Below are 21,411 nucleotides of genomic sequence, written 5' to 3'. Positions count from 1 at the left end.
TTGTTTTGCCCCTTGCTAGGCATCCAGGGCTTTCTGCCCTGGTGACTTTGTGTACCTGGCCCATCATCCTTGCTCTGGGGGTCTAACAGTTTCCTTATCCAGGCTGGTAGAACATGAGACTAACTTTTCATGTTCCTGGCAGTGCTTTTGTGCTTCTCATATCTCATCTCTCTCCCATTTGCCAGCATGTTATTTCAAACCTCCTCATGCCTCCTTAACTCTTTCTGTTCCAATTGTTTATTGCTGGTTAATAAGCCACCTAGGAGATAGTGGTGTAACACAGTGATCATTTTATTATGCTCACAGGTTCTGTGTGTCAGGAATTCATATGGAGCATGTTGCTGTTCCAGTGTCTGGGGCCTTAGCTAGGAAGACTCAGGTGACTGGAGGTGTGAATGTCTAGGAACTGGAATCCTCTGGAGGTTTCTTCATTCACTCACATATCTGCCTCCTGGGCTGTGATGACTTGAAAGCTGGGCTCAGCTGGGATTGTTGACTGAACCACTTACATGTGGTCTCCATGTGGCTTGGTGCTTCTCACATCAGGGCCATTGGGTTCCAAAAGTGGGTGTCTGGAGACCCAGCATTCTAAGAAATTGAAGTAGGAGTTGCATGGCCTTTTCTGACCCCTTATAAACACTGAAGGGAAATTTTTCCATTAAATTAGATATATGTATTTTACAGTGTCTTGTATAGTCATAAGTAGAAAAAATGGTTAAATATCATTTGTACATGGTCAGGAAGTTACAGATTTCTCCTGATAATCTCCTTGAGGTCGTCACAAGAGCGGTGCATTGAGGTTCTTTTCCCTCACCCAACCTGTGCCTTATATTCTATGACTTGAATACAGCATACATAATATTCTGTTCTTAATATTAATGCTTCTGGTTAATATAAATAGTTCCTTGACCAAAACACACACACACACACACAACTTTGAGAAAAGGAAATGCTTTGGGAATTAAATCTGCAATTATAACATTCTTGTTAATGTATTTTTTTTTTGCATCGTTTCATAAAATTAATTTGTGTAAATTAATGCATTTAGCTGCAATAGAATTTTAGTATTTGTTTTTTGAATTTGTATGCTTCCCAGTTTGTTACAGAAATTAAAAATTAGTTTATATAACTTGTAATCAGATTACTTAATGATCGTTGTTCTGTTGTCAAGTTTTCTAATGTATGCTTTTTCCCCCACCCACAGAGGAAATCAAAGTGGAGACTGAAAAACAGAGGTTAGTGGGGTTTCTTTTTTTCAGTAAAAATAATTTGCAAACTTGTCAGTCGTGGCCAAAATAATAATAAAGTTATCTATATTTTAGTGTTGCAAATTTTTCCATGTGATCTTTAAAATAAAATCAATTTTTAAAACGGTTTTTAAGAAAAAAATTGTAGTCATACTTATAAATATATAAGGGAATTTCTGAAATACCATAAGACACGTTTTAAAGTCTTTGCTTAGACTTTTAGAAAGAATACTAAATATTTAGTAACCTAACTAATTATTTAAAGTAAATGATTTCTTTACTTTCTTGCATTTAGTCACAGCTCTGGCTACTAGTTTTTGATCTGTAGCAAATCATTTAATTTCTGGGTGTGGTTTCCTTGTGAAATAATAAGGGAAGATGAAAACTGGTTTAGCAAGGTTCCTTTTGGAACTGAAATTCTGTGTTTTTATATGCGTTTATCATCAATATGATAAATGTAGCATTCTATTTAGACCCTTTTTTTTTCTGTAGTCCTCCTCATGGAGAAGCAAAAGCTGGATCAAGCACCCTTCCACCAGTGAAATCAAAGGCAAATTTTATCGAAGCAGACAAGTACTTTTTACCCTTTGAATTGGCCTGCCAGTCCAGATGTCCCCGCATAGTTAATACATCTCTAGATTGTTTACAGGTATGTATAAAATGGCTTTAGCTGAAAACCATCTCCAACTGGAATGTGTTTCTGAACATTACTCACAATTGATAATTCAGACATTTTCCATGATAGCTTTTAATATGCTTTTTGGTAAGAAACCAAATGGTTGCTTATATTCAAGAGAGACTGTAGTAGTTGCAAAAATGTTTTTAGTTTAAGGGTAACAAAAATCATTAGTTTAGTGAATCACAGAATCTTTACTAAGGTTATCAATAATGAAAGTGTTGATTTGTTCTCTTTTTCCATCAGTGAAATACAAAAATCATACTTTTAACCTGCCGCTGATGATACATGCATCATTATTTGCAAATGGTTTTACTAAATGCCTGCTATTTTATATAAGACAATAGGTTACTATTGACAGCTTAGTTTTTATATTCTCTGTTGGACTTTAGCTCTGACCTTCACTTATGTCAGGAAATTTTCTTAAATCTTTTATTCTGTTTTATGCAGATTCCCTTACATATTTGTAAGACAACCTCCAGATTTAGAGGTCCTGCTCTTTTCAGGTGTTTTCACTGTTGGTTCATTATACCTATTTATACCTATTTAACAGTGGAAAAGACAGTATTCTTTTGATTTGTTCTTAAGATAGGTTAAGGATAAGTTTGATTTGTGACCTTGTTTTTCTTGAAAAATTAAAACTATAATATCTGAGGCCTTTCTTCAATGGCTATACTGATAATAATGATTGAACAAATCTGTGATTTATTGTAGCCAATGTATGGAAATTCGGTTTTCTTCTTATTCACAAATCTAATTTGGAAAGAGATTTTGGGTCATTAAATGAGTGAAGATAGCTTTCACAAAAGCAGTATTAATACTGTTTAGGTAGGAAGCAGTGAGCTATTCTAATTCATCAGAAACAACTAACTTTTAAGGCTGGCTTTCTCAAAATTTCACCTGATGGTTTTGTTGTAGTTATTGTTATGTTTTCATGGTAATTGCAGTGTAAATAATTTCACACGTTTATAGCTAATAAAGCTTTCTTCATGAAAAGTTGGTATAGCCTTGATTTTGACTATGCCTTAATGATTTATGTAATAATTTTAATATATATTCAATTATATATTGTAATTTTAATGTATATTTAATTAGTAGACATATTAATTAGATTCTTTATTTTCATTCTCCATTTCAGAAGCTTATTGCTTATGGGCACTTGACTGGCAATGCTCCAGATAGTACAACACCAGGCAAAAAATTAATTGATAGAATTATAGAAACAATTTGTGGCTGTTTCCAAGGTCCTCAAACAGACGAAGGAGTTCAGTTGCAAATAATAAAGGTAAGTAATTATATAAAGTGAATTTGTTATTTTTAATCTATATTTTTAAAAAGCCTTTTACCTTGGAAAATATTTAGAAAGGTAATTTTATGTGCTTTCTAGGTATAATAGAGGTTATTTGGGTGCTTTTTAGATCCTTTATCAGGGGATTTTGTTGTTGAATGCCAAGCGTTCTTTAGAAGACTATATTTTCAAATATTTTATTTTGAAGATCTCAGTTTAGGTTTGGGATCCCAGCATCTTCTAGAGTGTTTCAGTTTCTGTCATGTTTACTGTACATATTGCATCTTTTGAGCTTTAGAGTTCCGTGTGAGCGTCCCATGACCCCTGTAGTTTCTTCTGTACTGCCTGACCCCTTGTAGTCTTCCTTCTAGACCAGCCGTGGGCAAACTACGGCCCGCGGGCCGGATCCGGCTGTTCTATCCAGTTCTCTTGCTCTCCCCTCCGCTCCTTTACTTTGAATTTATATTAGTTCACACAAACACTCCATCCATGCTTTTGTTCCGGCCCTCCGGTCCAGTTTAAGAACCCATTGTGGCCCTCGAGTCAAAAAGTTTGCCCACCCCTGTTCTAGACCCATGCTTCATCAGTTTTCCTGATTCCCTTGCACCTATCCATCTGCTGAACCTGCTCGGCTAAACACTGTCCTGGGTTTATGCTATATTCCTGGCTGATGAAACTCCTTAAAGAAAATCACTCAGGGAGAAACGAAGATGGTGGCATAGGTAAGCACCTAAACTGCTGCCCCACACAACAATCTCAAAACTACAACTAAAAGACAGAACGGACACCATCCAGAACCACAGAAAAGCTGGCTGAGTGGAAATTCTACAACTAGAAGGAAAGAGGAAATCTCACGGAGAAGGAGCGGCAAAGAGCTGAGGCACGGAGACACGCGCGCAGAGAGGAAGGGCGGCGGAGTGCCTGGCTGGCTTTCTCTGGCGGGAGGGGGAAGGAAGCCCCCGACTGCACTGAACCCCAGTTCTGACTGCACTGAACCCCAGTCCCGGGCGAAACCCTGTGGGCCCAGGCTCATACAGGGGGAGTTTGGACTGTAAGTAGAGAGAAAGGCACACAGAGACTCGGAGACTCAGGGGAGCCACAAGCGGCAGGGGTTTGGAGACGCGAGTGTGCACAAAGACTGACTGCGGAGGTTACCACAGGCTATCCCTAGCGGAAGGGAGTCGGAAGCTCCTGACTGCACTGAACCCCAGTTCTGACTGCACTGAACCGCAGTTCCGTGCGAGCCCCTGGGGATTCACTCTTCTTACGGGGGAAATCTGGACTGTAAGGCGGAAACTTGGGAACCGCAGAAGGCAGAGGTCTGGAGACTCGTGCGCAAGGGCAGGGCTGACGGGAAGCCAAGACTGTCTGGTCTGCCCTGAGACTCCACCCCTTCCAAGCTGAGCACAGAGGCTTTTACAATCTGGCAAGGCTAATCCTATAAGGCTGTCTCCAGCACCGAACTTCTCCCAGTAGACACAGCTGATCCTCACAGCCAACTGGCCTGCAGGTCAATTCCTCCCAGTGATACCAACAACAATCAAGACTTAACTGCAAAAAGGCTGTACACACAGTCCACAAAGGGGTGCACCAAGAGTGTCCACCTCAGGTTAACTGGGGAGGCTGACCCACTGGGCCATATAGGAAACCTAGCCCACAAAGCTACCCTAGAACTCAGGGGAGCAGTGAAAATGTGGCGACAAAGAAACAGATCACAAACGAAAGAAATGGAGGAAAACAAACGACTGGATATAGAATTCAAAACCACGGTTATAAGGCTTTTCAAGAATATCCTAGAAAAGGCCGATAAATATAACGAGACCCTCGAAGATATGAAAAAGGACCAACTGAAATTAAACATACACTGACTGAAATAAAAAATATTATACAGAGACCCAACAGCAGACTAGAGGAACACAAGAATCAAGTCAAAGATTTGAAATACAAAGAAGCAAAAAACACTCAACCAGAAAAGCAAAAAAAGGAAAAAAGAATCCAAAAAGTTGAAGATAGTGTAAGAAGCCTCTGGGACAACTTCAAGCGTACCAACATCAGAATTATGGAGGTGCCAGAAGAAGAGAGAGAGCAAGATACTGAAAACCTATTGAAAGAAATAATGACAGAAAACTTCCCCGACCTAGTGAAAGAAATAGACTTACAAGTCCAGGAAGCGCACAGAACCCCAAACAAAAGGAATCCAAAGAGGAGATCACACCAAGACACATCATAATTAAAATGCCAAGAGCAAAAGACAAAGAATATTAAAAGCAGCAAGAGAAAAACAGTTAATTACCTACAAGGGAGCACCCATACGACTGTCAGCTGATTTCTCAACAGAAACTATGCAGGCCAGACGGGAGTGGCAAGAAATATTCAAAGTGATGAATAGCAAGAACCTACAACCAAGATTACTCTACCCAGCAAAGCTATTATTCAGAATGGAAGGTCAGATAAAGAGCTTCACAGATAAGAAAAAGCTAAAGGAGTTCATCACCACCAAACCAGTATTATATGAAATGCTGAAAGGTATTCTTTAAGAAGAGGAAGAAGAAAAAAGTAAAGAGAAAAATTATGAACAACAAATACATATCTATCAACAAGTGAACCTAAAAATCAAGTGAGTTAAATATCTGAGGAACAGAATAAACTGGTGAATATAATAGAATCAGGGGCATAGAAAGGGAGTGGGCTGATAATTCTCGGGGGGAAAGAGGTATGGGGGGTACGGGAAGAGACCGGACAAAAATCGTACACCTATGGATGAGGACAGTGTGGGGGGAGGTAAGGGCAAAGGGTGGGGTGAGAACCAGGTGAAGGGTAGCTATGGGGGGGAAAAGGAGAAACAATTGTAATAATCTGAACAATAAAGATTTATTAAATTAAAAGAAAAGAAAATCACTCAGTTGTGTTTTTAGTATGTTATAAATATTGAATTCTTTTTTTTCCTTCCTTTTTGCTTATCCTCAACTGAGGATATTTGTTCCATTGCTTTTTCAGAGAGAGTCGGGGGCAGGGGGGAAGAAGAAAAAGGGGTGGAGAAAGAGAGAAAAGGAGAGGGAAAGGTAGAAAGAGAGAGAGAGAGAGAGAGAGAGAGAGAGAGAGAGAGAGAGAGAGAGAGACCTTGATGTGAAAGAGACACATTGATTGGTTGCCTCCCGCACGTGCCCTGGGGAAGGAACCCACAACCCAGGTACATGCCCTTGACCAGGAATCGAACCTGAGACTCTTCGGTCTGTGGGCCGACATTCTACCACTGAGCCACACTGGCCAGGGCTAAATACTGAATTCTTAATGTTACCACTAATGGTAGTAGTGGTATGTTTATATATCAATAAAATTGTCTTGTACTAATTGTACTTTTGAAATTGCTTACATGTGTAAAGTGTTCCTTCATGTGTGAATGTAGTCCCTTGTGAGTCTTTCAGTTTCATAGCTGTATTTAGTTCATGAGTCATATTATATCTTTATTGTAAAAAGCTGTCCAGACTGTTCGGCCTATCATTTGCAATTTCATGTCAGTCAGTCATGGCTTATCTAGCATGTACTCAATGCTGTTGTAAAACATAAAAGGACAAAAGAATGAGTTTTGCTTTTGAGAAATTGCTAGTAAACTGATGTAAGACAATTCACATAAAGTTACTCACTTTATTGGATGATTTACTTTAGTATTATTTTAAATGCTTTATTTAACTCATTTTGTAAACATCATCAGCAATAACAACAGTGTGTTTGAGTCCAGTCTATAAGAAAGATCTCGGAAAAATTTGTAAGTGAATAAGACACATTGTATATCCTCCAAACTTGACACTCTAATTCAGCAGCTATAATACCTGAAGCATATCTGTGCTTCACAGTGACAGAGTTTTAATGTACATTTTCATAAACTAAATTGTATTGAAGTGAAACTTGGGTTGAAACAAATAAATTGAATGGCTTTCTAGTGTTTTGGGTTTGGGAAGATTATGTAGGAACTATTTATTGCCAGTATGAGGAAAACAAAATATTTTAACAGTTGATGATTCAAAGTAGGTAGAAATTTTGTTAGTGCATACGGAAAATTCTGACAATGATAATGGTGCCTGAAAGTTTTAATTTTAATATAAAGATACATTTTTGTGCTGAAACTCTGGTTGCAGAAAATTGCTTTAATTGCTTTAACTTTGTGGGTGTTTTTTTTTTTTAAGGCATTACTTACTGCAGTAACATCTCAACACATAGAAATTCATGAAGGAACTGTACTGCAAGCTGTGAGAACATGTTACAATATTTATCTAGCAAGCAAAAATCTCATCAATCAGACAACAGCCAAAGCTACTCTTACTCAGATGCTAAATGTGATCTTTGCACGCATGGAAAACCAAGCAGTAAGTATTTAAAAAGAGAGAGAGATTATATAGAACACCACAAGCATCAAACAGAAAAGAGTGTACAGAAATGTATAACGAAGTCTTGTGTATTTGTAGAGAAGTATGACTTTCATGTACAGTCCTATTTACTGGAGATATGTGGTATTGTTTTGTTTTGAGGTTTACTGCCTTGACTTTGGATAAAATATGTTTTTATTGTTCACAAATAGAATTTGAGTGATAGTGTTTGCCATCATCCTCATGGCACTGTTTATGAATTGATATTTTTATTGCATTCAGGCTTAGTAGTTAGTGAAAGACTTCCATCTCTGTCCTTGTGTACCCCTTAAGAAGTGACCACTGTTACTTGTTTTTGTTTTACTATTTTTAATGTTCTTTGTTTCTAATAGACTGTAATTTGTAATCAGTGTAACATTATTTCTCCAAAATTGAAACAACTTATTTTACAAATATTAGAAATTACTCTATTTCTTCCCAGTTGCAGGAAGCCAAACAAATGGAAAAAGAGAGGCACCGGCATCATCATCATCTGTTGCAGTCTCCAGTAAGCCATCATGAGCCTGAATCACCTCACCTTAGATATCTGCCACCTCAGACTGATCATATATCCCAAGAACATGAAAGGGACCTTGATCCCCATACAAATGATGTGGATAAAAGCCTTCAGGATGACATAGAACCTGAAAATGGATCTGATATTTCCAGTGCAGAAAATGAACAGACTGAAGCTGATCAGGCAACTGCAGCTGAAAGTAATCTTTTTAAGAAGGGGTTGTGGTGGGTGGTGTGTGGGTAAAGGGAAGAGTGTAGGAATGCGTTTTGGTAAAAAATGTGGAAAGGGTGTATGCGTTCATAGGTATCAGACACATGGTGGTAATTGTGGACTTTCTCTATCCTAGGTGGTAAAAGTTAGTTTCACTTCACCCACAAGCCATCTGTTAATGATACTATGCATTTATTAGCATCTCACGAGCAGTAAAATTTATAGACTTGTTTTGGAGGAGGTATGTGTTACTAAAGGTTATAAATATCTCTTAGCATGTTATATAGGAACTTCAGTTTTCTTATTAAAATTAGTTTTACAGCAAACAAGAGACCCATTTAGTAAGATTTTCTGGAATGTGACTGAAAATTTTAGGAAATGATTATATTATTTAGAAAATGTGGTCAGAAAGTACTGAAATTAAATATAAAAAGAAAATTTTTGAGTAATCATCTGACATGAAGATTTTTTTTTGAGATGTTATCTTACAGTTTTTCTAAGTAAATTTATAAGGTAAAGGTTACACGATTACAAAAAGTATTTATTTTACAAGTTTGTTTGTCTAAAAATAGTACATGAAGTCATTTTTTCCTCTAAACATTGTCCTCAACTCTAGCTATTCTATAAAAATGCCAGGGAGTTTGCTTGTTGCTTTTGTTCCTCCTTAGGTTGGTATCAGAAAATGATGGAATTTCTGTTCCTCTCCAGGGTGGTGTGTGGAACTAAGAAGGTTAGGGCTCAGTTACAGCTTGTCTGAATCTGTGTTTTTACTTCACCTTGAGGAAAGACTTCTGTAATATATTTTAAGCTTTTAATTTTTTTTTAACCACATCTTTTCCATACCCTAATAGTGGCAGCACTGGCATGAATAGATGTTTTACTATTTTCAATAGTACTTTATTTTCAAAGAGATAATTTTGATAAACCAAGCATGCATTCACAGTACCCAAGCTAATAGTGAATCTATATTGCTTATACAATTTACATTTTCCTAGCCTGCCCTTGTCAGAATTTCCTGTACTTTCACTGTGAGCTTATAAAGGGGCTGATTCAAAGGGTTAATCGCTAATAAAGCTGGGATGTTATATTTTCCTTTATTTTTTTATCCATACATTCAGCATTTATTTAGCATACCCTGTCATAGGCACTGTGCTAGGACTTGGGGTTAAAAAGCTAATGGAGATATAACCGTTGATCTTAGGGTGTTCATGGTCTGCCTGGATGGATGGTCATGCATATTTAAATGAGACATAATGTGATAAATATCCTGAAAGTAGCATGTATAATGTAATTCTGCTGAGGAGAGTTAGGACATAATTTTATAGAGAAAGTGATGTTTTAGATGAGCCCTTGATGTATAGGGGTAGGTATTGGCTAACTAGAAAATGTAAGAAATTTTCATCAGAAGAAACAACATGGGCTGAGACCCAAGGAATGAAAGAATCCACTGTACTTACTGTGTGTACGGTACCTCTGTGGGTACCTTATTGGATACAGAATTATAAATAAGACATAATTCCCCATGGCATAGTCATGATTATTTTGGCTTCCAACAGCTGATAAAAATGAAAATTTTACCTGGGAGCCATTGGTTAAGAATGCATGCTCTGGGGTTAGATTACCTGCTTTGACTCACTCACTAGCTGGACGTTATAATCAACTTCTCTCATCATTTCCTACGTGTAGTAAATGTTACCCACTCTAATCTATTTCTGTTAGATGATTAATATAAGAATTGACTCTTGATTAACTAGTCATTTTGTGCACATTGTAATGACTGTATATTCAGTCACGTTGAAACTCTAATTTTCAGACTAACTAATTTTAGCCAACTAGTGCTCAGAAATACAAAGCTTAAGGATGGTAGGAAAATTATCTGTCAAAACATTTATATGGTTTTAATCCACAGAAGACATTAAATGCTATTGTTATTGGGTTTTTTAAAAAATAAAATAAGGTAACTGATTTGACATGCTTATTTATCAATTTTCACCTTATGGCAGTCAGTATTTTGTAGAATGCAGCAAACAATAATTTCGGATCAGTGAACAATAGGGAGGAGGGCAGGCTTCCAGAAGCCAGAATGACAAATATGGTTCTTTAGGGAGGTGTGAGTGGGGGTAGGGTGTAGACAGCAACACTAACAGCTAATATGCAGTCTGAGGCCATTGAAGAAGAACAGTGGCTCCCAGAACAGGATCCTGGTCCCCAACACATCCTAAGGTACTGATTGAGCCTTCCTAATATATTTTGAACATTTCAAAAACACCAGTGGAAATCCTGTTTTTATCTACAATAGTCCATACAAGCTAACTGTGATGTTAAGGTTTTCATCAGTTCCTCTTATACTGTTCAGAAGTTCTGGTTTGCAGTTACATGTTTTTAATTAATGTTAAATTGGAGGATGAGTTCCTTTTTACTTACTAAATTAAATTATACATTGGGTATGTAAATTCTATTGGGGAACAAATAGTAAGGAAAGGCTGGAAATCACTGATGGAGGGCAAGATGGCCCTATCTCTGCTTCTTTAAGGAGCTCACTATGTTAGATGATGAGCTTGTTGTTATTGGGGAGCCTAATTAATCAAAACAAGGTATAATTACATTGACTATGTTATTTGGAAGTATGGGACATGTTTAAAATGTTTCATTTAAAATACTTTTAAAAGTTTGGGTTCTTAAAGGAATAATCTAGAAAATTCACATAGTCACTATTCAATGAATAGTTTGTCAAATGAATCATTGATGGAACTGACTTGAATTTATATTTTAAATTTTGATTTAGTTATAAATTTTGGTTTAACATGCATTGCTTCTAGTTTCATTTATCTATTTGATTTTTTCTTTTACTAATTTTTAAAAGAAAGCTTTTCATTATGTTTAGTAATAGTTTCTAAAATAATGTTTTCTTTTTAAAGCATTATCTAAAAATGATATATTATATGATGGAGAAAACCAAGACTGTGAGGAAAAGCCACAAGACATTGTACAGAGCATTGTAGAAGAAATGGTGAACATTGTTGTTGGAGGTAGTGTATTCGACTAGGAATTAGTGTATTCTGTCTTACAGTATTTCATCTGACTGTGAAAATTATTTTTACAATGTGTGGATTAAAAAGGGCAAAAATATAACATCTTCCTCAAATCTGTGTGTGTGTGTGTGTGTGTGTGTGTGTGTGTGTGTGTGTGTAGAAAATATATTTAAACTAGAGGCCCGGTGTATGAAAATTGTGCACAGGGGGCTCCCCTTCAGCCCAGCCTGCACCCTCTCTAATCCAGGACCCCTCGGGGGATGTCCAACTGCCCTGGGATCGGGCCTAAACCGGCAGTTGGACATCCTTCTCACAATCTGGGACCGCTGGCTCCTAACTGCTCGCCTGCCTGCCTAATCGCCCCTAACTGCCCCCCCCTGCCAGCCTAATCACCCCTAACCGCCTCTGCCTGCCAGTCTGATCACCCCTAACTCCCCTCCCCCGCCGGCCTGGTCGCCCCCAACTGCCCCCCCTGCTGGCCTCGTCACCCCACACAGCCTGCTGTTGGTCATCCGTCCGTTTATTTCGGTCATGACGGCCCCTGGATTTTTATATATTAGGATATCTTTGATTATAGAAGTCCACTGAAACATATGTAATTCATGATATCTTGCACAGGACTAGCATAGTACCTTGCTACATATACTTCTAGAAATAGGATTAAATTATCTGAACCTGTCCCATTTTCTAGAATTTCCTCTAAGATTTTGGCCCATTGATCTTACCCTTCTTAGTTTTCCTGTGCTATTAAAGATTTTGTCTCTTGTTTATATTTTTCTTAGTAATTTCAGTGGTATTTGTTAAAGGAAAAGTGAATTAGTGGGCTCCATTCAGCACCTTTAAAACAGAAGTTTGCACTTACGTTTGGGGGGTAGTTAAAGGAGAAAACAATGGAGAATAATAATATCTAACTCCATTAAGTGATTTTATATGCTTTACTTTCATTTACTCATTTGATCCTTCCCAAACACTGGGATGTTTTGGTACAATTACTTTTCCCTTTTTTAAGTTTTAATAATTTTTTTGAGATTTTATATCTCATTTATATTTTTATTTTTTTACCCCCACCACCATTTGTCTTCCATATACCCTCTTCTACCTCTACCCTCCATCCCCAGGCACTGCCCTCCACACACAATCAGTATGTTTCCCTCATGCTAGCTTATAGTTTTCTTTTAATGGGCAGCATGAAAGAAGCAGTGTCTTAAGATAGCTATTGAGTTATGGCCATAGACATTTATGTGTTCCTTTTCAAAGAAATACACATCATACCTTAGAATAGTACTGAAACTTGGTATTATTTACATTATCTATGTTTGTTCTATCAGAAGTGATTTATTTCTATTTATAGTAATTACAAGTATGATGATTTAGAGTGACATACTAAAAACAGTTCAGGGGTATAGGCCATTATTTTCATAGTAATGTTCTAAAGAATATGTTATTAGAGGTATTAATAGATATTCTTTAAAAAGGGGGAGATGGCTCACAGTAAAACAAATTTGAAAATACTGCATATTTTATATCCCTTTTGGAGAGCTCAATGCATATTAGCAAGTTAATATTATAATAAAGAAACCTATTTCCCTCTTATTTGATAGTGGGATATTTTTTTGAGAAATTTCTAGTACCATATTAAGGCATTAGCATTCACTAGAACCCAGTTTAATAAATGCTGATATGGACTAAAAGTAAGCTTCTCTTTTGATACATTTAAGCCTTTCATCAGCTGTGTTTCATTGCTAGCGCTACTTAAGAATCATATTTGGATGTATTTCAAATGCATATTTACTTATTAGTAAGTATGCTAACCTTTAAACGGTACCAGTATGTGTTACTTCACATCATTTATCTGCCACTATTTAATTTTATTTTATTTTATTTTTAAATATATTTTATTGATTTTTATACAGAGAGGAAGGGAGAGGGATAGAGAGTTAGAAACATCGATGAGAGAGAAACATCGATCAGCTGCCTCCTGCACGCCCCCTACTGGGGATGTGCCCGCAACCAAGGTACATGCCCTTGACCGCAATCGAACCTGGGACCCTTGAGTCCGCAAGGCCGACGCTCTATCCAGTGAGCCAAACCAGTTTCGGCAACTATTTAATTTTAAATACTCTATGCCAGTGGTCGGCAAACTCATTAATCAACAGAGCCAATTATCAACAGTACAATGATTGAAATTGCTTTTGAGAGCCAAATTTTTTAAACTTAAACTATATAGGTAGGTACATTGTTATTAACTTAATTAGGGTACGTGGTATTTTGTGGAAGAGCCACACTCAAGGGGCCAAAGAGCCGCATGTGGTTCGCGAGCCATGGCTTGCCGACCACTGCTCTATGCTTTTATATCCTTAAGTCAGGTGTGTTTGTATATTTTTATTCTTACCATTTTAGATATGGGAGAAAGGACCATAAATGCAAATGCAGATGGCAACATTGGAACTATAGAGGATGGTAGTGACAGTGAAAATATTCAAGCAAATGGAATTCCAGGAACACCAATTTCTGTTGCATATACACCGTCCTTACCTGATGACAGACTCTCTGTCTCTTCCAATGATACTCAGGTATAAATGGGAGTGGGAAATTCCTGTTAATCTTATGCATTTATAGGTCACCAGCACCTTCTGGTAAATATATCTAGGTGATAATGCTGACTGATTTCAGTTTGGGGAAATAAAAACTTGGGTGTTTTTTCTCATTGTTATAAATCAAAACAGTTTATTTCCTTAATAAATTGATAGCTAAATTTTTAATTTTACAGTGTTTGTCACTGGTGTTCACAACTTCCCTAACCCTGCCCCATGGAAATTACTTTCAAAAAGAAGAATTCTTATCACATATTCATAGGATAATTCTAATATCATAGGAAGGGGAAAAACTTTTAGAAATCTAGGAAACTTCATTTTACCTTTGTTCAGGGCTACAATGAAATCCATACCATGGAAGTTGCAATTCCTCTCTCTTTTCTACCCTATATTTTTATTCTTATCCTAAAGGATAAGGGCTATCTTAAATCATTGCTCCATGCATAGGGGGAAGCTTTCTTGGACTTGTTGACCTTCATCGGCTAACAATTTTTAAACATTGCCTTGATGATCTCCATTGTCTTATTTTTATCTGCACAAACTGCAAAAACATAAAACACCCAATGACAGGTAGTGGAAAGCATAGTTTAGGCTGTGTATGAAGTATCTTGTCAGGGCATGATGTGCTAGTTTTTGTTAGTAATAATATGAACTGGGAAATTGTTGAGGATAGGGGTGCAATGTCAGAGAAACAATGTGACAAATTCCTTATATGGTTTCCCTTCCAATAGAACCTCACCTATTACTGAATTGAACAAAATGTATAAAAGGCTGAAATCATTTTACACTGGCAAATATACTTATTTACATACTATGTTAACTTGTTTAGGAATCTGGAAATTCTTCAGGACCTTCACCTGGTGCTAAGTTTTCCCACATTTTACAAAAGGATGCCTTTTTAGTATTCAGGTCATTGTGTAAACTGTCAATGAAACCGCTGTCAGATGGACCACCAGATCCAAAGTAAGTCATTAGCTATTCTGCCTGACAAATACAGTTTTAAAGCTCAAAATGTACTCTAAGATAGTCTTTGGCTTTTCTTTTGTTCCACTTGTCCTGTAGGATCCTCAGAATATATTTATATATATTTAAAAACGGAGTGTTCCAAACTGTTAGATAACTTAGAGCATACCAGAAGCATAGAATTGTGTCTGGTACAGTGAATACTGACTGGTTGAGGAATTCCTATTTCAGTTTGTAAGTAACTTTGGAGCTAATTTAGCTCTGTTAACATGTAGCCAGCCTTATGCTAGGCTCTGAAAGCTACCAGTTGATTTATTAAGAGAAATAAATCTTAAAAGTCATAATATAAAAGAGGACATCTGTAATACTTTCCACAAAAAAGAGTAATCTAGTTTTTGGAGAGCTGCTCTTATGAGGAATAATGTAAATTAATTATCCTTCTACTTAGTGGGCTTAAACCAAATATTAGGGAATATTGTATGTACATTTAAAAAGACTTTTTTGACCATCAGGATCTAATCATTGGAATTGAATACTGAAAGAGATCACATTTTCTCCCCCTAGAAACTGTTGTCTTTCCAAAAGAGAATATATGGTTTTCTAGCTTGAGTGGGGGTTTTTTTGACAAAATTAATGAGCTTTTTATTTATATAGTTTTCTTTTTTGTCTTTGCTTCTCTCTCTACTTTGTGATCCAGGAAGTGTTCTTTTAAGTTGAATTATAATTTGAAACTATCCCATGAAAAACTGGTGTTAAAAATTATGAATGATTGTTTTCCCATTTTGGAAGTTTGTGAAATTTTGTGGTACAGGAAAACATCAGTGAAACTACCCATTATCAGTGTTTGAGCTTACTCATGTACTATAGATTTTTTTTATGTTGTAAAGTTTTCTTTGCCTCTTTATTTAATAGTTTGTGAAATTATATGGTACCAGGAAATACCTTAGGAACAACCTATTATTACCATAATGTTAACTTGTCCATACACTATGCCTTCTTTTTTTACATTTTAGGTCTCATGAGTTACGATCCAAGATTCTTTCATTGCAGTTACTTCTGTCCATTCTGCAGAATGCAGGACCTGTTTTCAGGACAAATGAGATGTTTATTAATGCTATTAAGCAGTATCTTTGTGTTGCACTCTCAAAAAATGGAGTCTCATCTGTGCCAGAGGTTTTTGAGCTTTCTCTTTCCATATTTCTTACTTTGTTATCAAATTTCAAGACACACCTGAAGATGCAAATTGAGGTATGTTCTGCATCCAGGTATTGTTGCACTTTCATTTGTTTCATGTTCAGTCAAATTATTAATACACTGGAAAGTTTTTCAGAATTTGAAATATTTGTATATTATGTGTATTTATCTTTTTATTCACTCATTCAACTAACATGTATCTACAAAGCACTAAGCACTAGGTAAGCACTAAGAATGCAAAATCAAATTAAGACACAGCCATACCTTCAAGGAATTTACACTAGTTGTATGAATGGTTCTAGTTTTCTGGAATTAATTTGGTCCTCACAATAACTTTGCCATTGTGTATATAGTATGTAATAGTGCTTTTGGTTATCTTAAAAGAAAGCTCAGTATACATACTTTGTGTACATGGTTTTAAGTCATTTAAGTTTTAACACTTTAAAAAGGTGATTGTGAAGGGTTATATTTTTTATTTTAGGACATTTGAAATTTTAATTTTTGCTTTATGTATTTTTTCTAATGTACATATTGTATTCCTACACATTTTTGAAAATAAAATTGGTTCTAAAGTATTTCCAGATGTCCTTGACCTGGGTAGAGTGGCACCTGGTTTGGTGATACTTGTCTTATATCAGCCAGGGACAAAGAAACTCCTTCTTTATCCCAGCTTGGCTGTAGGTCTATGCCCATGCCTGGTTCATGCCCTGGACACGTGAATTACTGAGGAAAATAAATAAATAATAAAATAAAATATTTCCAGAGACTTACCAAAACTGAATTAGGGAATCTTCGAACCATGTCTGCATGTATCATGCAGGTATAGAAATTACTGATCTTTTGTTTTCACCTTCAAATAATTCAGTATTTTAAAATAGTACTTTATGTTTTTCTGATTTAATGGATACCTTTTCCAGCTTGTCATTTGTCATAATATTGTTTGGGTTGGGACATTGTGTATTTTACGAATACTCACTTTCATGCTGGTCAACTTTCACATTCATTTCATATTTGGTATGATATACAGTTTACATCATAATTTTTATTAATTTTATATTTAATCCTAACTCAAGACTAATAATTCATTACCTCATAGGAGAGGATAAATTATTATTTTCCCAGAGTTTTTAGATGGTAAAATAATCATATCTTTATTAATGTTCTGTAGTATCTATTTAAATTCATTTAGAACATTATTATGGGAATGATACAGAATAAGGCTTTGGTAAATTAAGTAAAAAGTTATTTAATTTGGACAGGGAACAATTTCTGGCCCATACATGGTGTCAAATTTTAGAAATTTGTCATTTGTCTATTAAAATAATGCAGGTCATTTAACCAAAGCAGTTATTTTTACGCAGTTTTTTTCTCATTATCTTCAGGAACTAAAAATAAAAGAGACCTTAAAAACCTTTTGGAACTTTCACTTATATAACCAGCTGAAAGTCTCTCATTTGATAAAGAGACATTAAATTGCCATTAAAGAATTTTGGAAGACTATGCATTCAGTTACTTACAGATGTTTGGACACTGAGACTCTATTTCATTAAGTACTATTAGTAAACTGTGAAACATAACTTCTTACAGAATCAATATCACAAAAATTAAGTTGGGATTACTATTCTTAAAGAGTAAATTTTATATACAAAGTTTTTGTTAAGGACAAGTTTAAAGAGAAATACTTCAAGAAATTTCCTGTCTTTCATAGATGGTAGGCTCTTATTACAAAATTATTGTAATGTTTTTTAAAAGAGATCAAGTTTATTTCACTCTGCATTGTCTCTTATGGGGAGATTATGAGGATAAAAGAAGGTAAGTGTAGATATGCTTTTGAAAATACTAAACATTCAAATGGAAGATAAGCTGTGTTGCTGTTGAAGAAAACTCAACATCTAAAAATATAAATTGCAAAACAAAATTGAGATGTTGTTAAATGAAGATTCATTTAATGAGAATATTCACTTCAGAGTTTCTATAATGTGGTTTTTCCATCGGCATTAACTTATATATCTGTTTCTGAAAATACAGCTTTAAATAGTCACAGTTACTGACTACTAGAATATATGTGCATATTGGATACTGTACAACTGCTCAGACCTTGGAATCAAATTGTTACTGCTACCCTCATAACCATTTCTTTATTGATTTTGATTCAGTACCTGCTTTTTTAAAATGTATTTTTATTGATTTCAGAGAGGAAGGGAGAGGGAGAGAGAGATAGAAACATCAATGATGAGAGAGAATCATCGATCGGCTGCCTCCTGCACACCCCCCACTGGGGATCAAGCCCACAACCCAGGCATGTGCCCTTGACCAGAATCGAACCAGGGACCCTTCAGTCCGCGGGCCGATGCTCTATCTACTGAGCCAAACTGTCTAGGGCTCAATACCTGCTTTTTATCATAGCAACCACTAAAACCCAGGTTTGCAAAAATAATGATGGCTTTCAAAGGAATGTAGTGAGATCTAACTGATCTAATGACACTGAACAATTTTTCAAGATGTCCAACAGATGTATTTCTCTATGAATTTTATCTTAAAAATTCTCATGATAACCCTCTGGGTTTGTTTTAGCATTCTGGGGCACGTTGGTGCAGTTTGGGAACTGTGGCCACGAATATTTATTGAATGCCTACTATATGCCAAGCAGAGTGGACACAATGCTTGGCAAGAAAGACCTGGCTCCTACCCGCTTAGAGGTTACAGTCTTATAGGAAATACTGACCTTAGGCAAGTACTAGAAATGTGTTGAGTTTTGTGAAAGAAAAGCACATTCCAAGGGTATCTTATCCAAATTGGGAGACATGTTAATCATCGTTCATTGTAAATATGAATTTCTAGGTTCATAATACATATCCTATGTAATAAAAGCCTAATATGCTAAGTGTCTGGTTGTCCGTTCAACCAATCAAAATGTAATATGTTAATGATATGCTAAGGCCACTCAGCTGCTCACTGTGATGTGCACTGACCACCAGGGGGCATAAGTCGACCTTCGACCAGTCGCTGTGATGTGCACTGACCACCAGGGGGCAGATGCTCCAACTGGTAGGTTAGCTTGCTGCTGGGGTCCAGCTGATAGGGACTGAGCAAGACAGGCCAGACATACCCTAGAGCCCTCCACAGTCCCTCCCCGGCTGGCCAACCTCCCGCATCTCTTCCCGGCCCTGATCGTGCACTGGTGGGGTCCCTCAGCCTGGCCTGCACCCTCTCACAATCCGGGACCTCTTGGGGGATGTCGAGGAGCTGGTTTTGGCCTGATCCCGCAGGCCAGGCTGAGGGACCACACGGGTGCACGAATTCGTGCACCGGGCCTCTAGTGTTCCATAAGTGTTGATACAGTATGTTGTTTCTGATTTACTTTTTTAGCCATCCCCTCTAAGTCACAGTCACTTTTCCAAAATAAATTTGAATCTGAAAATTCTTAGCTCTTAAATTGAAATTTATTTAATTAGGTTAGCTCCTTTGTGCTTGATGTTATTTGGTCTAAAAGAATAGTGGAAAATAGTTTGTAGTTTCCAGACAATGGAGATTTCCACTTGTGTGAGTAATGATAAAAATAGTCCATGAGAATTGGATAATTAGATACTTTTTATTGTGTGGTTTACAACATTACTTACTTTTAAAACTAGGAACAATTAGGTTTGCTCAGTATTACAATGTCTGAAAAATACAGGGTGGGGCAAAAGTAGGCTTACACTTGTTTGTATGGAAAATAATACAATAATTAATAAATAATAATCTATAATAATAAAAGTGTAATATGCTAATTAGACTGAACAGCCGATTGACCTTCTGGACATTGTTCCAGATGTCCTTCTGGACGAAGCCACAGTGGCAGGGGCCGAGGCAGAGGCGGTTACGGGTGATCAGGCTGGCAGGCGAGTGGTTAGGGGCAGTCAGGCAGGCAGGCAGAGGGGTAGGGGCGATCAGGCAGGCAGGCGAGTGGTTAGGGGCGATCAGGCAGGCAGGTAGGTGAACGGTTAGGAGCCAGTGGTCCCAGATTGTCAGAGGGTGAAGGCCAGGCTGAGGGACACCCCTCCCCCCATGCACGGATTTTGTGCACCGAGCCTCTAGTACAAGAATAAACTGTGTTTCCCATACAACTGTAAACTTGCTTTGGCCCACCCCATCTGACTGATGAACAGAATATGGTTTATGCTCTCTGGTGTGTTAAAAGGAATTATGAGTTATAGTAGTTTTGTAAATATGTTCAGGAAATTATTCAGAGGAACTCAAAATCTTTGTAGCTTCTTTTGTAGTGGCTGTGTGATAGCAAACACAGTAATGTGAAGTGCAGTGCTCCTACTGCAAGGGCTCACTTCAGTCACCCACCTAGTGATTTTAGTCCTGATGTTTCAGAGATGGACTCAAAAGGAGTTGACGCCAGAGGAACCTGGATCCTAGTCTCTTCTGCAACTTTGGGATATTTAAAAAGTGATCACATTTATGAATTATAAGCAATATTTTAAAACAGACATCTTCCCCAATCACAGGTGTTCTTCAAAGAAATTTTCCTATATATTTTGGAAACTTCTACCAGCTCGTTTGACCACAAATGGATGGTTATTCAGACATTGACAAGGATTTGTGCAGGTATTTGAAATTACCCATATTATCTCTTTCTTACAATGAGATATTTAAAAGGTTTAATTTACTCATATACTAGATGCCCTTTGTTAATTAATATATTGTATTGTTACAGATGCTCAGAGTGTAGTGGATATTTATGTAAACTATGACTGTGACTTAAATGCAGCAAATATATTTGAAAGACTAGTAAATGATCTATCAAAAATTGCTCAAGGCCGGGGCAGTCAGGAACTTGGTATGAGTAATGTTCAGGTAAGAACTTTAAAAACATTTTCAAATTTAAACTTTGCCAAGGAAGTGCTATGTGTTTTGCTTAAAAGATCTTGTTTGTATTCTTATTCTGAATTATTTTGTAGGAATTAAGCCTGAGGAAAAAAGGTTTAGAGTGCTTAGTGTCGATTTTGAAGTGCATGGTTGAATGGAGTAAGGATCAGTACGTGAACCCCAACTCTCAGACAACTCTTGGTAAGGTGACATTTTAAGTATAATTCTTCATCATTTTAAGCAAATGATACTTTGGAGGCTAGTTGCAGATGCCATTAAGCCAGTTTCGTGATGTCTGTATTCATTTAGCTGACGAAGAAGCGTTGTCTGTAACTTAAATAATGAGCTTTAAAATAATGAATTATCCAAACTTTACTCTTTCTAGAAGTATTTTGAATATTATATAAAAGTGAAGCATATTTATGCAACT

At 36.7% G+C, this 21,411-nt stretch overlaps 1 protein-coding gene across 3 annotated transcripts in view; it reads left to right on the top strand.

Annotated features, from left to right (window-relative positions):
* ARFGEF1 (ARF guanine nucleotide exchange factor 1) overlaps positions 1-21,411 on the top strand; it is a 106,984-nt gene that overhangs the window by 33,284 nt on the left and 52,289 nt on the right. For all 3 annotated transcript variants that reach the window (XR_013959302.1, XM_080646346.1, XM_080646345.1), the window contains exons 2-13: positions 1,205-1,235; positions 1,740-1,896; positions 3,062-3,208; positions 7,396-7,575; positions 8,057-8,330; positions 11,260-11,370; positions 13,774-13,946; positions 14,797-14,930; positions 15,944-16,178; positions 20,621-20,720; positions 20,830-20,969; positions 21,074-21,182. Coding sequence is in view for 2 of the 3 variants with exons in the window: in XM_080646346.1 (XP_080502472.1) it covers positions 1,205-1,235; positions 1,740-1,896; positions 3,062-3,208; positions 7,396-7,575; positions 8,057-8,330; positions 11,260-11,370; positions 13,774-13,946; positions 14,797-14,930; positions 15,944-16,178; positions 20,621-20,720; positions 20,830-20,969; positions 21,074-21,182 (1,791 nt within the window). In the remaining variant the exon portion in view is untranslated. The remainder of the gene's footprint in view (positions 1-1,204; positions 1,236-1,739; positions 1,897-3,061; positions 3,209-7,395; positions 7,576-8,056; positions 8,331-11,259; positions 11,371-13,773; positions 13,947-14,796; positions 14,931-15,943; positions 16,179-20,620; positions 20,721-20,829; positions 20,970-21,073; positions 21,183-21,411) is intronic.

The sequence above is a fragment of the Plecotus auritus genome, assembly GCF_963455305.1.
Source record: "Plecotus auritus genome assembly, chromosome: 11".
Classification (NCBI taxonomy): domain Eukaryota; kingdom Metazoa; phylum Chordata; class Mammalia; order Chiroptera; family Vespertilionidae; genus Plecotus; species Plecotus auritus.
This window is presented reverse-complemented; position numbering and strand designations above follow the sequence as displayed.